Genomic DNA, 12538 nt, shown 5'->3' with positions numbered 1-12538 from the left:
AAATTATATATTATGTTTTCCTAAAATATGAGTCTATTTGCTTTTTTTTTCTTGAAATTTAAATCAACTTATGCATTTGATCAGTCATGGTTGATTTACAAACACCTTTTGGATGGAAAGCTATATTTTAACAATGTAATATGTAAGACAACTTTGTGTTTGTTTATAATAAAGAGACTTCCTTGTCATTTATATACATAATTCTGTTAATTTGAGTCATTGTTTGCATTTTAATAAAATGGAAGTGAACATCTATCATTTAGTAATCCTAAATCTTTTTTTTTTATCACTTGATGGTAGAAATATTATATTAGTAATGTATGTACATTGAAGACATTAAAAGAATTAAATAATACTTGCAAAATCAAGTGGATATGGATTGATTTATGCTCATTAGCCTTTTAACCTCCTTTTATTAATAGTATAATTTATATTTTTTATAAAATAAAATAATGCTTTAGTTGATTAAATGAGTTTTCTTTGAATTGTAAGCACACTTGATGAATTAATAAATTATTAATTTATTAACTACTTAATATCACTTTAAATTAATAGAATTTGTATGGTTCCAAGATTATTAATTTCTAGAGGTTTTACTGTATAAAAGTCAGAGGAGGGGGGATTAGTCCAAACATTTGTTGTCACTTTATAAACTTTTATTTTTAACCCTTATAAAAACTATTTTTACTTTAACTACTTAAATACAAGTTGTCAAGATAACTATTCATAAACATGTTTTACTTTAACTTTTTATTTTTTAACATAACCAACCCTAAGGATTACAACTACCAATGGAAAAATCATGACATTAAAATTCTTTTGAAAAAGATTAAAGTTTGATTTAACAATAAGAAAAGTTTATACAAAATTTATTCACCATAGATATTATGCATATATTTATTGCACACTCGAGTGTGCATTTAGCACTAGTTGAAATAGTTTACCGGCACCCTGGGCATGCCACGAAGAGCAATAGTGACAATTACAAATGCAACTTTACAAAAGATTGTGGTACAAAATTCGCCCAAATTTTTAAATTCCATACACATTTTCCGCTAACCTCCTCTGGGAAATTGCACATTACCCCAAAAAAAATTCGTCCAATCATCTAGGCCTGTCAACGGGTCGGGTCTAGACCCGGATCCGGACCGGATCCGTGAAATTATTGCGGATATGGGTAGGGATTTAATTCCGTTTCCCGGATCCGGATCCGGATCCGTTTTGTCAAACAAAAAAACGGATCGGATACGGAATATAGTATTCCGACCCGTATTAGACCCGGATCCGGATATAAATGAATTAATAATTTAAAAAATATATATTTATCAATATAATTTGATTAGGGTGATGTATTTTAATAAAATTAATTTGATTTCTTTTCTTATTTGGTTTTTTCTTTACATTAGTTAGAAATTAGTTTACAAATATATTTTTTTCTCATTTTTATTAGAAATTATAAATTTTGATAAATTTGTTCGGGTAGACCCGGATCCGGATTCGAGACCCGCCGGATCCGGATCCGGAACATAGAATAAAAGACCCGTCGTGTAAATGGGTCGGATCCAGATCCGGCATAGTAATTCGGATCCAGGTCCGGAATAATGAATTCTGGCCTAGACTCGGCCCGTTGACAGCCCTACAATCACCCCTCTAAAACTCTCAAGAGGGGGCCGCCACAATCGTCCCAAATATTTTTGCTCTGCCACGCGAATTCAGACGTAGAGAATGCTTCCAAGCGGTGCTGTCCAACTGCACGTTCCTACGGTAGGAACTGCCGTAGGTTCCTACCCTAGATGAATCCATGTACTCCGACATAGGCTACCTTGGTTGAGGTTTCGGGTTTCTAACAATATTACCTAGCACCTCTGAAGTATTAAAAACATCAATTACCTCCTTTTTTTTTCAGACTTTTGTAACATTATCAAATTCAAAATATAACACTACAAATAGGGATGTATAGAAAATTTCATGCCAAAGTTGCCCTTTTATTATGTTTCCTTGATTGTCATAACAAACCAATTTGAAATCTCTTAGTATTTGAAAATTTACCAATTTACTTCTTTAATGGAAAATTATAAGTTTTTATTGGGGTTGGCAGAACCTTTAACAAACTTTAGTTCATAAGACAAAAGATATTAAAAACTTATAGCTTATGAATAATTTAGAAAACATGTAAAAATTGTCCGTTATACTATATAAATGAAATAACTTTTTCTTTTGCAGCTTGAGAGCATTTCGAATTGATTTTTTTAGTCATCTCAAATAATTTATAAATGCAATTTTAAACACATTTCCTTTATTTAATTTCCAAGCCATCGATATGCATAAAAAAATGAAAATTCTAAATAATTTATAAAATGTCTTGCATTTTGCAAGCCTATCCTTTCCTGCCCATAAAGCATGCATAATTTTTTTGTTTTTGGTCAACTAAATGGAAAATATCTTTATTGCCTGACATTGATTTAGATGTTGGTCAAAGAGAAAAGAAAAGGATATGTTTGGATGACTTCATTTGCTTGAATTCTACAATTTTTCAGTTGAATTCGGTGATTTCTTTGATTGCGTTTTACATGATTCAATTTGCTTTTTCAAAAGGATTTTCTGCTCTTAGTTTGTCCATCCAAGCAATTTAAAAGTTAGTATGTGTCTGTTTGTATGTGTTGAAATATGTCAGTGTGTGTTTTAGTATGTATGTGACAGTGAAAATGATGTGTTTCCATTCATGGAGCTTAAGAAATGAGTATTTATATGTATGGAAATATTTTAGTATATATATTTATGTATATGAAATCGTGTACATGTGTTAACAAATCATTTTGTATACATAGCTGTGCGTAATAGAGTATTATGCATCAAAATATATGAAATGATATATTGGATCATGGATTTGAGTTAATCCAATATAATCCAATCCAACATCAATTCAATATTTACTTAGACGAGTTAGATATAATCGATTTAAATAAAAACCTAACACCAACCCACGAGAAGCCATCAAACCCGTCCATTTACCAACTAGAGAGCACAGTGACAACATTAAAAGTCGCAAGTGAACTACATTTTAGTGATTTCTTAAGTTCAGCAACCCGGTGTAATTTCCTGAGGATCGGTGGGGTCCGCTCTCCTCGAGGTTGGAGAACTAGTCGGATGTAGACCCGGATACCCCAAACTGAAAAAAAAAAAAAAAAAAAAAAAACTACATTCTAGTGATGCCATTATTCTAAAGTAACTCATATAGCTCTTCCATTGAGGACCTGGGAACATGTCGATGTCTGGAGCAAAGCTGTCACTAAAATTTGTTTGTGGTCATCACTAATATTTATTGATTATTGACAACTTTTGTGGCCGCTGCATGGGTTTTTGTTTAGTTAACTTCATGTTGTCAATGGAGGAATCCTCCTTGTCCCGCATGAAACACTCACCCTGCTAGAATTAATCAATTACATTAAAAAAAAAAATGAAAAGAAAACAGCAAAACTTGCCAATTAACAACCAAAGACGTCCGTTACATTAAAAAAATTACCAAAATATCATATTTAAGTTCTACATCACCCTACAAATACTTTTATTAGTATGTAGCCTAAAGTTCACATATAAGTTCCAGAACAAATGTCAACTGCCGAAACACTTTCTAAGCAATAGATAGCTTCATCTCCCTTGTTCTTTAGTCAAGTAGTAATTGCTACTGCTTATCTCTCAAAAAATTTGCATAAACAACATGTATCTGCAGTAAAGTAGTACAATAATTAGTAGGTGACTAGCAAAATTGGAAGAGGAGGTTGGGGTTTTTTTTTTTTGTGTTGTGGGGGGGGGGGGGGGGGGGGGAAGAGAACTTGAGGATTTGCCAAATAAACCCAACCATTCTTTTAAGATATTCATCTGGATAAGTCATTAGTATCTAGAACTAGATAGACAAAATAAAATCAGAATGAAAGCTTAATAAGCCCATTGAAGGCAAGTCTGGATAGTCAAAGGCAGCTGTCTCAGCTGTATAATTTCTTATGTTGACTTTCCAAGCAAGCAGGCACCTAGTATAAAATTAGTCAGTTCTGATGAAGGCAACGCAGGATTGTTTACCATAAGAGTCTCTTAAACTGGTATCCTACACTTATCCAAGTGATTTAGGTGGATCAAGTTCAATTTTATGTCATACCAGATAGCATAGATAAGTAAGTTTACAACTTTGTTGTATGTAAATCGTAAAAAGGGTATGAAGTTTTTGGCCTTGAAATCAAATATCCTTTGTTTCAATGTTTCAAGAAAGTCTGTTACAGGTCAGGCTGCCTACTATAGTCTGGCAGCGAGAGGGTAGCCAAGGATTATGTTACAGCAGCCAGCAGAGACATAGAACAGCCTCAAAAACAACTGCTAAATGAACAATGGAGATAACAAGCATCAGGTAAATTCTTAACTAGACATATGAAGGTCTGATATTACAAGTTAATTGACCAAGGACAGATGCAATGATGCTCTTTCTAAACAGTAGCAGCCATTATATATATGATAAATGTTTGAAACATGGTGATTCTTTACAATCTCACACATGATTGCTAATTGCAAGAACGTGTCATTGACATCTAGCACAGAGACTCTCCAACCAGAGAAATTATTAGGTTAAGGTGGCGTTTGTCAGATTACAAGGGAACACATGACTCGAATTAGGCTGAATAAAGACAGAAATTCTATTCAAGCATGTTACAATCAGATCCAGATACCAATAAAAGGAGAACAGATATGAAAATCTTAACTATCAAATCAGATTAACCATTGTATGACAGTTTTCTGGATGATTCACAAAGTGCAAAATTCTAGTAAAGTGCATGCTTGATTACCAGAGAGAGAGAGAGAGAGAAAGTTACCCAAAAAATGAAAAGTGCAGCTTGATTGGAAGATCGACAATATCCTAATAGGAATCCTGAGCCTATATCGAGAGTTTCAATTGCTGAAAATGACAATAACTCCATCAATTCCAGGAGAAATAAGTAATTTTGTAATATATACGACTCTGTTTCGCACTACTTTGGTTTATATGCATCTATAGAGCATGCCAACTCTGGCCAGAAAATAAGTTCTATCTTTGGTTCAAATTACCATGTTCGACTTCTCTAATCACAAAAAAAAATTTCATCTAAATTCTGAACCAAAGAAATTTAAAAATTGATGAAATCTTGTTACAAAACGATACCAAGTAGAGCATTCAACTCATGAAAAGTAGATAATCATCCTGCTCATTCTACAACCCTCTAAATTGTAACTTAAGAAAACTGCAATTTAGCCACAGAAATCATGTTACGTGTATTTAAACAAAAATTTTCAAAAGAAGAAAAAGAAAAGTCAAGATAGTCATGAAGGCTTGTGAACATCAGGGGCCTCAGTAATGAATTTGAGCAAGTCCTTTGCCATCCTACAAATTCTGCCAACAATAAAATAATATGATTTCAGATGTTCTACCTCACCTGATGATAAAGAACCAAAAAACTATAACTACTAAAGGAAACCTAAGCGTCTTTGACTAAATGCTAATCTAATTGATGCAGTCCTAATTTTGCTCCAAACTTCTAATGGTTAACACTGAACGACTGAAAAAAACATAAGCTACCGAATAATATCAGACTAATCACAATTAAAAACAATAGGACAGTAGTTCTTAATTTGATATGACAACTTTCCGAATACTTCAGCATGAATTGGGTGGCTCATGTTAAATGTTCTAATTACATCTCTTTTCCTTTCTAGTTTCCTGAAGCCAATCTAGAAGATCCAATATACAACAAACTTCTAAGCTTTTGACTCAAACAAATAATCTGTTGACTGCATCCCCTATTAAAATGTTTGTACAAAAATTAGATAATCCATTAATTTAGATCCCACCAAACCTAACACTATCAGTCTTCATGCTACACAAATTTAACTAAGCACATCCAATTAACAAAAGAATAAACAATGAAAAAAATGTAAAACTACAAAGTGCAATTCTAACTATGCCATTACTAACCTTTTTTTTCAAATGAATCCCAATATACCATATCTCATCTGGTTCACCCTAGTCTATAAATATCATTTTTCCTTTGCGAGACACCAAAATTAAAAGAAGAAATAAAAACAAAAAAAAAATCCTTGGCAGGCCCAAATTTTCTGTATCTTACTGTACACTATTGCATTTCCATTGCTTAGAATTCTAAAATATTAATTGGGTAAATTACCTGTAATGTATAGGTAGTAAATTTCAACTTGAGGCACAATCCTGAAGATAAGCATGAGATTGATCCAAATACCGATCCCATAGAGACCTATACTTGCTAATACCCAACTTTAGCCATGGCTTCATGTTGCCATTGAAATGAATTACAGCTGCACTCTCTATCAGCCTGTTATCAATATTCAGGTCATATCCCAATCCTAACACGTGCCATCTTCTATCAAGTGGCTCTGTTAATCCATAGAAAGATAGGAGGCCAGGAGGAAGAGTGCCAAGCTTCCATAGAGTCCTATCGGTATTTTGATCCTGCCAGTAATGATATCTCGCTGTAACATTTGCTTTTCTCCAGGCAATCAAATCAAAGACATTCATACCAAATGCCCATCCACAGGCCTGGGGATCAAACTTGGAACTGATAAGAGGGTTTGAAAAATTGAGATACTTGTAATAACGGTGAAAGGCTTCAAGACAAGTTTCAACTGCTCCATTTACATTTCCATGTAAATCCAAAGAAAATAGAGGAGTCAAATCTTTCTGAACTACTACATCATCGTCGAGAAAAACTACCTTCTCCAACTGCGGATAAATCTCTGGGATGTAAAACCGAAGGTGATTCAACAGTGATACATACTTTGGATTTCGAAACTTTGGCTCAATATTGCTATCCTCAGACCCTTCAAAGTAGTACTTTCGAGAATCTTTTTCTAGTAGGTTCTTTATGACGGGAGAATATGATGCATTAAACCAAGTGAAGTCTTCGATAGTTTGCACTTCTATTGTAGCACCTTTGAACTCATTGCTTAGGAACCAAGCTTGCATTACCCCATAATGTATACCATTTGTTACGATGTGGAAAACCAGCTGTGTTGGGTGATCAGCATTACAGATAGTAGAGTTGACAACAACCATTACTGCAAGTAGGTTATCCGAGAATATGCAAAAGTGGTACAGATTGTTGTCCACTAGTCGGGGAGAATTCCTCTTCTCATCTGCAAGCTCCTGTAACGACTTGTCCTTAAGCCAATCCAGCATGAGTTTGATGTCCAGACAGTGTAAACTCTTTGGCAGCGATTCCGCAGCAAGTTGACCAAACACTGTACTCTGAGCAGATGCCGCATTTGCTCGCTCTTCAAGCGCCTGAATGTGAGACTTCATTGTCATCATTGTGGTTGCAATATCATAATGGGCATCCTGAGCCTTGAAAATCAAAGATGATAAGCTTTTAATTAATGGTTCCGCTTCATCTAATGAAATAGGTTCGTCCTGCATGGCAGCCTTTGAAAGTAAAAATTGGCAACTTCTAATTTTTGAACTAAGCTCCCAAGCAAGATGAAGGTTATTATGCTCCTTTGCTATAATAACATAAGCCTTGGCAAGTGTCATTTGCTCTGCTAATTGTCTGGCATATGATCTAGCACTTAAAATTTCCTCTGTAAGATTTAAGCTGTTATGAGCAACATGCCCTTTTCCAATCTTTCTCTCCAATAAGGGCTGCTGCTCGGCATGATCCTCATGCTGATAGTTATGATGAAAAACAAACAAAACAAAGCCTGCAATCATAAATGTCCCAAGAAGCACCCAGATCCAACTAGAAAACTTCCTTCTCACCGGGCGCCGATAATCGGCCACCCGCCGCCGCATCTTTTGCCGCCGAAATCTTCCACAATTCACTAACTAATAAAGAGTTCAAGACAGCCAGCTGCCATCGGCTCAGATCAAATCCAAGCCAATAATGAAGTTCAGAAAGTCGGAGTCTTTGACCTGAAAATTCAATAATTCAAGTCAAGACTCAAGAACAATCCATTCCATTCACTGCTTTAAATACACAAACAAAGAAACTTCTTTGTTGCACATCAATAATCCACCACTACAATCATTTGCACCAGCAAGTTCGCAGCCATAATCCATAATTCCACACTCATCAAATTCTAAATTATTCAAAAATACCAGGTTTAGAAATGTTGCAATTCAACTTAGACCGCAACATGAAAACAGAGAAATCGGATACAAATTACTCTAATGACAGATTTGAAAAGCTCTGGAGCTTACCCACTCTCGCCGCTGTCGCGACTAATGCCAAATCACTTGTACCGGGGGCAGAGCTAGCTTGCATTCTTTCTAGCTACTTTCATCTCTTCTCTGACCAATCCAACTGAGCTCTCTCTATTCCAGAAACTCAGATTCAACCCTACAATTAAAATTCCCCAAATTGAACAAATTAAAATTAGGTTTCCACGTTGACAAAATCTAATATGAAAGAAAGCAAACACATATAATTATACACTTTAATATCTGGAATTTGATGAGTAATGATGAACAGCAATCGTGCTCCTCCCGATTGACTCCAAGTTCCACTTCGATAATAATGCCGGCAGCAACGGCTACAAATTTGGTCGAAGAATCAGGAAAATTTCCGATGAAAAAAATTGAGGGGGGTGAGTAGGGGGAAGAAATTTGTTTGTCGGCTGAGAAGGTGGGAACTTGGCCTTCGATCAAATGGAGAATGAAAAAAAATTTAATTTCAAATTTCCATTTTCTGTGTGCTTAAATGACTATAATGGCCCGGCACTATGCTTTGAAGTAAAAAGATATCTCACATCTGTAGTGAATGACACAACAAAAGAGTATCTTAAAGAGGTATTTCGTAATACAGCTACAGCTATTTCAGTTAGAAAATTACAGTTACTCTAAATCAGCTGGTCAGCCTCGACGTATACAATTATAGAGAAAATTTACAACTTTTAGTCCCTAATATTTAGCCCTTATGTTGTTTTAGTTATTAAAGTTTTGATAAAAGCACATCTGGTCCTCAATGTTTTGCACTTGTGCAATTTTGCAGTTTTATGCTACTCTTTGACAATGTTCCATCGTTTTCATGTTAAATAGCTAAATCAAACTTTACAAGAAACTTTCTTCTGGCAAGCAGAGGATTTGTATCTATTACATAAGGCACTACAAAGAAACTATATCTTGAAAGATGATATCAAAAACTACTAAATATATTTCTCAATTAGAGGATCATTTGGAGATGATTTATCTTGGTCTATGCTACTGTAAATGGAAGCATTCTATAAATTGCTAATCGAGTTTTTGCTAAAGGTTCTAATCTAATAATTGAAAAATTGTTTGTTCCCACATCAATCAAATCAAGGAAATGTCATTTCGCCATTTCATGATAATTATAATTGGAAATTTAATTAATAAGCACACCTTATTCGGTTTGATGTTAACTTTTAATTTTCTTGTCATAATGGAGTACAATTGTTATCATTTAGGCAAATCTATTTTCTTTAGCATGATTTTCTTGTTTTCAAACTGAATGGACTGTGATGACTATTGAAAATTGCATGTATCCCTAAATTAGCTTCTACTCTAATAAAAATTTGATCAACTACTGACCATTTTAGTTGGTCAGTAGTTTATGTTTTTCTTTCTTAAAAATTTTAGTTTCTTTCTCTCTTATACATGTAGACAACGGTGTGTTTGGATTGCAAGAATTTCAAATAAAAATCTCAAATTTTGTTTTGCTTGCATCATACACACAATTTCCAATCACCTTTTTATCTCACATACATCACATCACAACAAGTGCTACTGTAATTATTTCAAATAACCTCCTATCCAAACAAACCCGTCTACCTGAATTAATCTCCTATGGTGTACTACTATTTTGCTTGTTTTTATACATTGGTTTAACGCCACAAAAACTTGAACCATGGACAATCTTCACATTTCATGAGAACTTGATCAGTCACCTTTTTCTCGGGCTACAATGCATAGCATCGAATCTGTATTTCTACAGGTTTCAAATGTGTTACTATGCTATGGGTAGTATAAAGAGTTTTCTTCACATTTAGGATTCATGGTTGAAAAACATAGAATCGACAAATTAAGTATATGTCTATAAACCCCATGCTTGGGTATGATCATAATTAGTACTAAACACAGGATGCAAGCATCTGTATCTGAAAAAAAAAACATAGTAGAATATAAACACATAATAGAATATAACATGTCTCCTTACCTTATCCCTCTAGAAACTAATAACCGATAAGCAGATAAAGGAAATGTTCGAATCAAAAAGAAGGGGGGAAAAATAGAAATAGCAACTGTATTGTTGTTATCATTTTGTGACTTGACATTTGCTTTTTATTAGAAGAGTGCATTTGCACATTGCACTGATCTTTGTCATTGATGACTTGATGTTTGTTTTTTTTTTAAAAATTAGCCGTTTGGATTAGCTGTTTTTGGGGTTATTTTTCAAAAACAGTACTGTAGCATTTCATTTTTGAAATAAAATACTGCATCTACATATTGTACTGATCTTTTTCATTTGCCCTAAGTGCTTACTGAAATTTCGTATTATGTTTTCTTTGAGCAAATTATCCAACTAGCCATTAAACTTATTGAATAGTACAATTTTGGCTACTTAACTTTCAAAAGTATATACATACCCACTAAACTATCAAAAGTATAAATTTTGAGTCAATCCATTCATTTCCATCTGGTAAATTTGGTTATGTCTCATGACTAGGGCAATCCTTAGATCTGGCATACTTAATGGTGAAAACAGATGGAATGATCTAAAATTCATACTTCTAATAGTTAAATGGATAAATACATATTTTTAAACTTTGAGTGAATAAAATTCTGCAGTTGGAAAAGTTTAGTGGCTTTCTCGGTAATTTGCTCCGTTTTCTCATCTACGAGCAACCGCTGTGCAAATTTTTCTGACAATTGAAAGGGCATTGATAGATTATTATATTATTGCATGTTACAGTTATCTGTATAGATGGTACGTTTTTATTTTAAAAAAAAGTGCACATTTCTTTCTTGATCTTTCTAGTTACTTTGCTTGATAAACATTGGGATGGTCAAAATTTTTTAAGAAATGGGTAGCATTTTTTTCTATAAAAATTTTATTTATTTAGACACCGGAAAAGTATGCTATACGAAGAGTGTGTTTGAATAGGAAATTATTTAGGATACTTTTTTTAAAAAAAATACTTTGATACTTTTTTGACATAATGTATGTAAGATAAGAATGTAATTGAAAAACGTATTCATGATACAATCAAAATAAAATTGTGCAAATAATAAATCATCTACTTTATTGTGGCTTCTCCTTTTGCACTTTTGTGTTCCTATTCTTGGTCTCTATATTTCTTTTGATTTATTTGGCATCCGTATTGGTCTTTGCATAATTCTGGCCTCTTCCCCTAGCTGCAGCTGTTCCTATTATCTTCATAAGTGAGTTTCATGGTGACTGAATTGGATAGAAGGCCGAGACTTACGAACTTCTAGAATTTCCTTTCATGGGTTTTGACTAAAGTTTCTTGTAACCCATTATTAGTTTTTTTGTGATATCCATTTGAGGACTATTTATCAATGTATAATAGAAATATGAAACAAAATTACTCAAATTTCATAAGTATACACTTGTGACAGACATAGACTTGATATGTGTGAATCAATAAAAATAATAATCTTCAGTTGAACTAATGAATCTCGAATCCTTATTTGATGATAAAATCTAGAAGTGGTAAGATAATACAACAAAATCTGAAGAAAATAAAACGAAATAAATCAAGCAATTATCTGTAGTAATTCATAAATGAATCTCTCAAGAAGGAAATATCAAAGGAAAAAAGTACACTTAATATTGAGATGGACTCTACAAAACATATGTAGAATCAAAGTAATCAAATAGTTGAAAGCATGAAAATCTTGTGACAAGAAATCGAAAAAAGATTTCTTACATAAAAACATTTATACTAATAAACAACAAACCAAACCATCTGCTCCTGCTTTATGATTGTAGAGATAATAAAGGACATGTAAAAGTTGGGAAAATATATAAGATAAAAAATATTTTTCTAGCTATACTAATACAAAGATAACTATACTTTACGAAGACACATAAAAATAGCCATTATAAAACACACGACATAAAATAGTAGGCCAAAATCAATCCCCATGCACCATAAGTAAAATGAAGAAGTTGAAGAAGTCTTATCAGCCTCAAAATCAACTGTCATGTGATCTAGTTGTACTATAATGCTGTCTGATAGGTCCGTATTTGAAGAATTCACCATCATGTCTCTATATTTGATGAAAGTGTGTATACTCTAAAGTCAATCAACTTCTAAAATTTAAAATGCATTTGAACTATTTATGTTATAATAAATGACATCTTTATCATTTTATATAGGTATGACAAAGTTTTTAAAATTAATCTAATCAATGAAATTATAAGATTTATGATGGTGAGATTCATTTGATTATAAATAAGGTTTATTTTTAAATATCTCTAATCGAAGTATTAACAAGAAAATATAT

The 12538-nt window shown here is 33.2% G+C and overlaps 1 protein-coding gene across 2 annotated transcripts; it reads right to left on the bottom strand.

Annotated features, from left to right (window-relative positions):
* Window positions 1–3458: 3458 nt before the first annotated feature.
* On the bottom strand, window positions 3459–8773 carry LOC113740281 (hexosyltransferase GAUT11). Of its 2 annotated transcripts, XM_072046273.1 has the most exons (5): window positions 8482–8772; window positions 8249–8387; window positions 6204–7960; window positions 4860–4942; window positions 3459–3724 (listed from the first exon to the last, which is right to left on the bottom strand). In XM_072046273.1, exon 3 carries the CDS (start codon window positions 7838–7840, stop codon window positions 6227–6229), a length of 1614 nt encoding a protein of 537 aa, XP_071902374.1. In that variant the 5' UTR covers window positions 7841–7960; window positions 8249–8387; window positions 8482–8772; the 3' UTR covers window positions 3459–3724; window positions 4860–4942; window positions 6204–6226. The 2 variants fall into 2 exon arrangements, with proteins under 2 accessions (XP_071902374.1, XP_027123645.1); XM_027267844.2 differs by lacking the exons at window positions 3459–3724; window positions 4860–4942 and having other exon boundaries at window positions 6225–7960; window positions 8482–8773.
* Between the last annotated feature and the right edge of the window lie 3765 nt (window positions 8774–12538).

This window comes from Coffea arabica, chromosome 4c, assembly GCF_036785885.1.
Source record: "Coffea arabica cultivar ET-39 chromosome 4c, Coffea Arabica ET-39 HiFi, whole genome shotgun sequence".
NCBI classification, from domain to species: Eukaryota; Viridiplantae; Streptophyta; class Magnoliopsida; order Gentianales; family Rubiaceae; genus Coffea; species Coffea arabica.
Note: the sequence above shows the minus strand (reverse complement) of the source record. Positions and strands in the feature narration are given on the sequence as shown.

Excerpts from the sequence above, each read along its gene's own strand:
- LOC113740281 (XM_027267844.2), bottom strand. The coding sequence starts at position 7,840 with ATGCGGCGGCGGGTGGCCGATTATCGGCGCCCGGTGAGAAGGAAGTTT.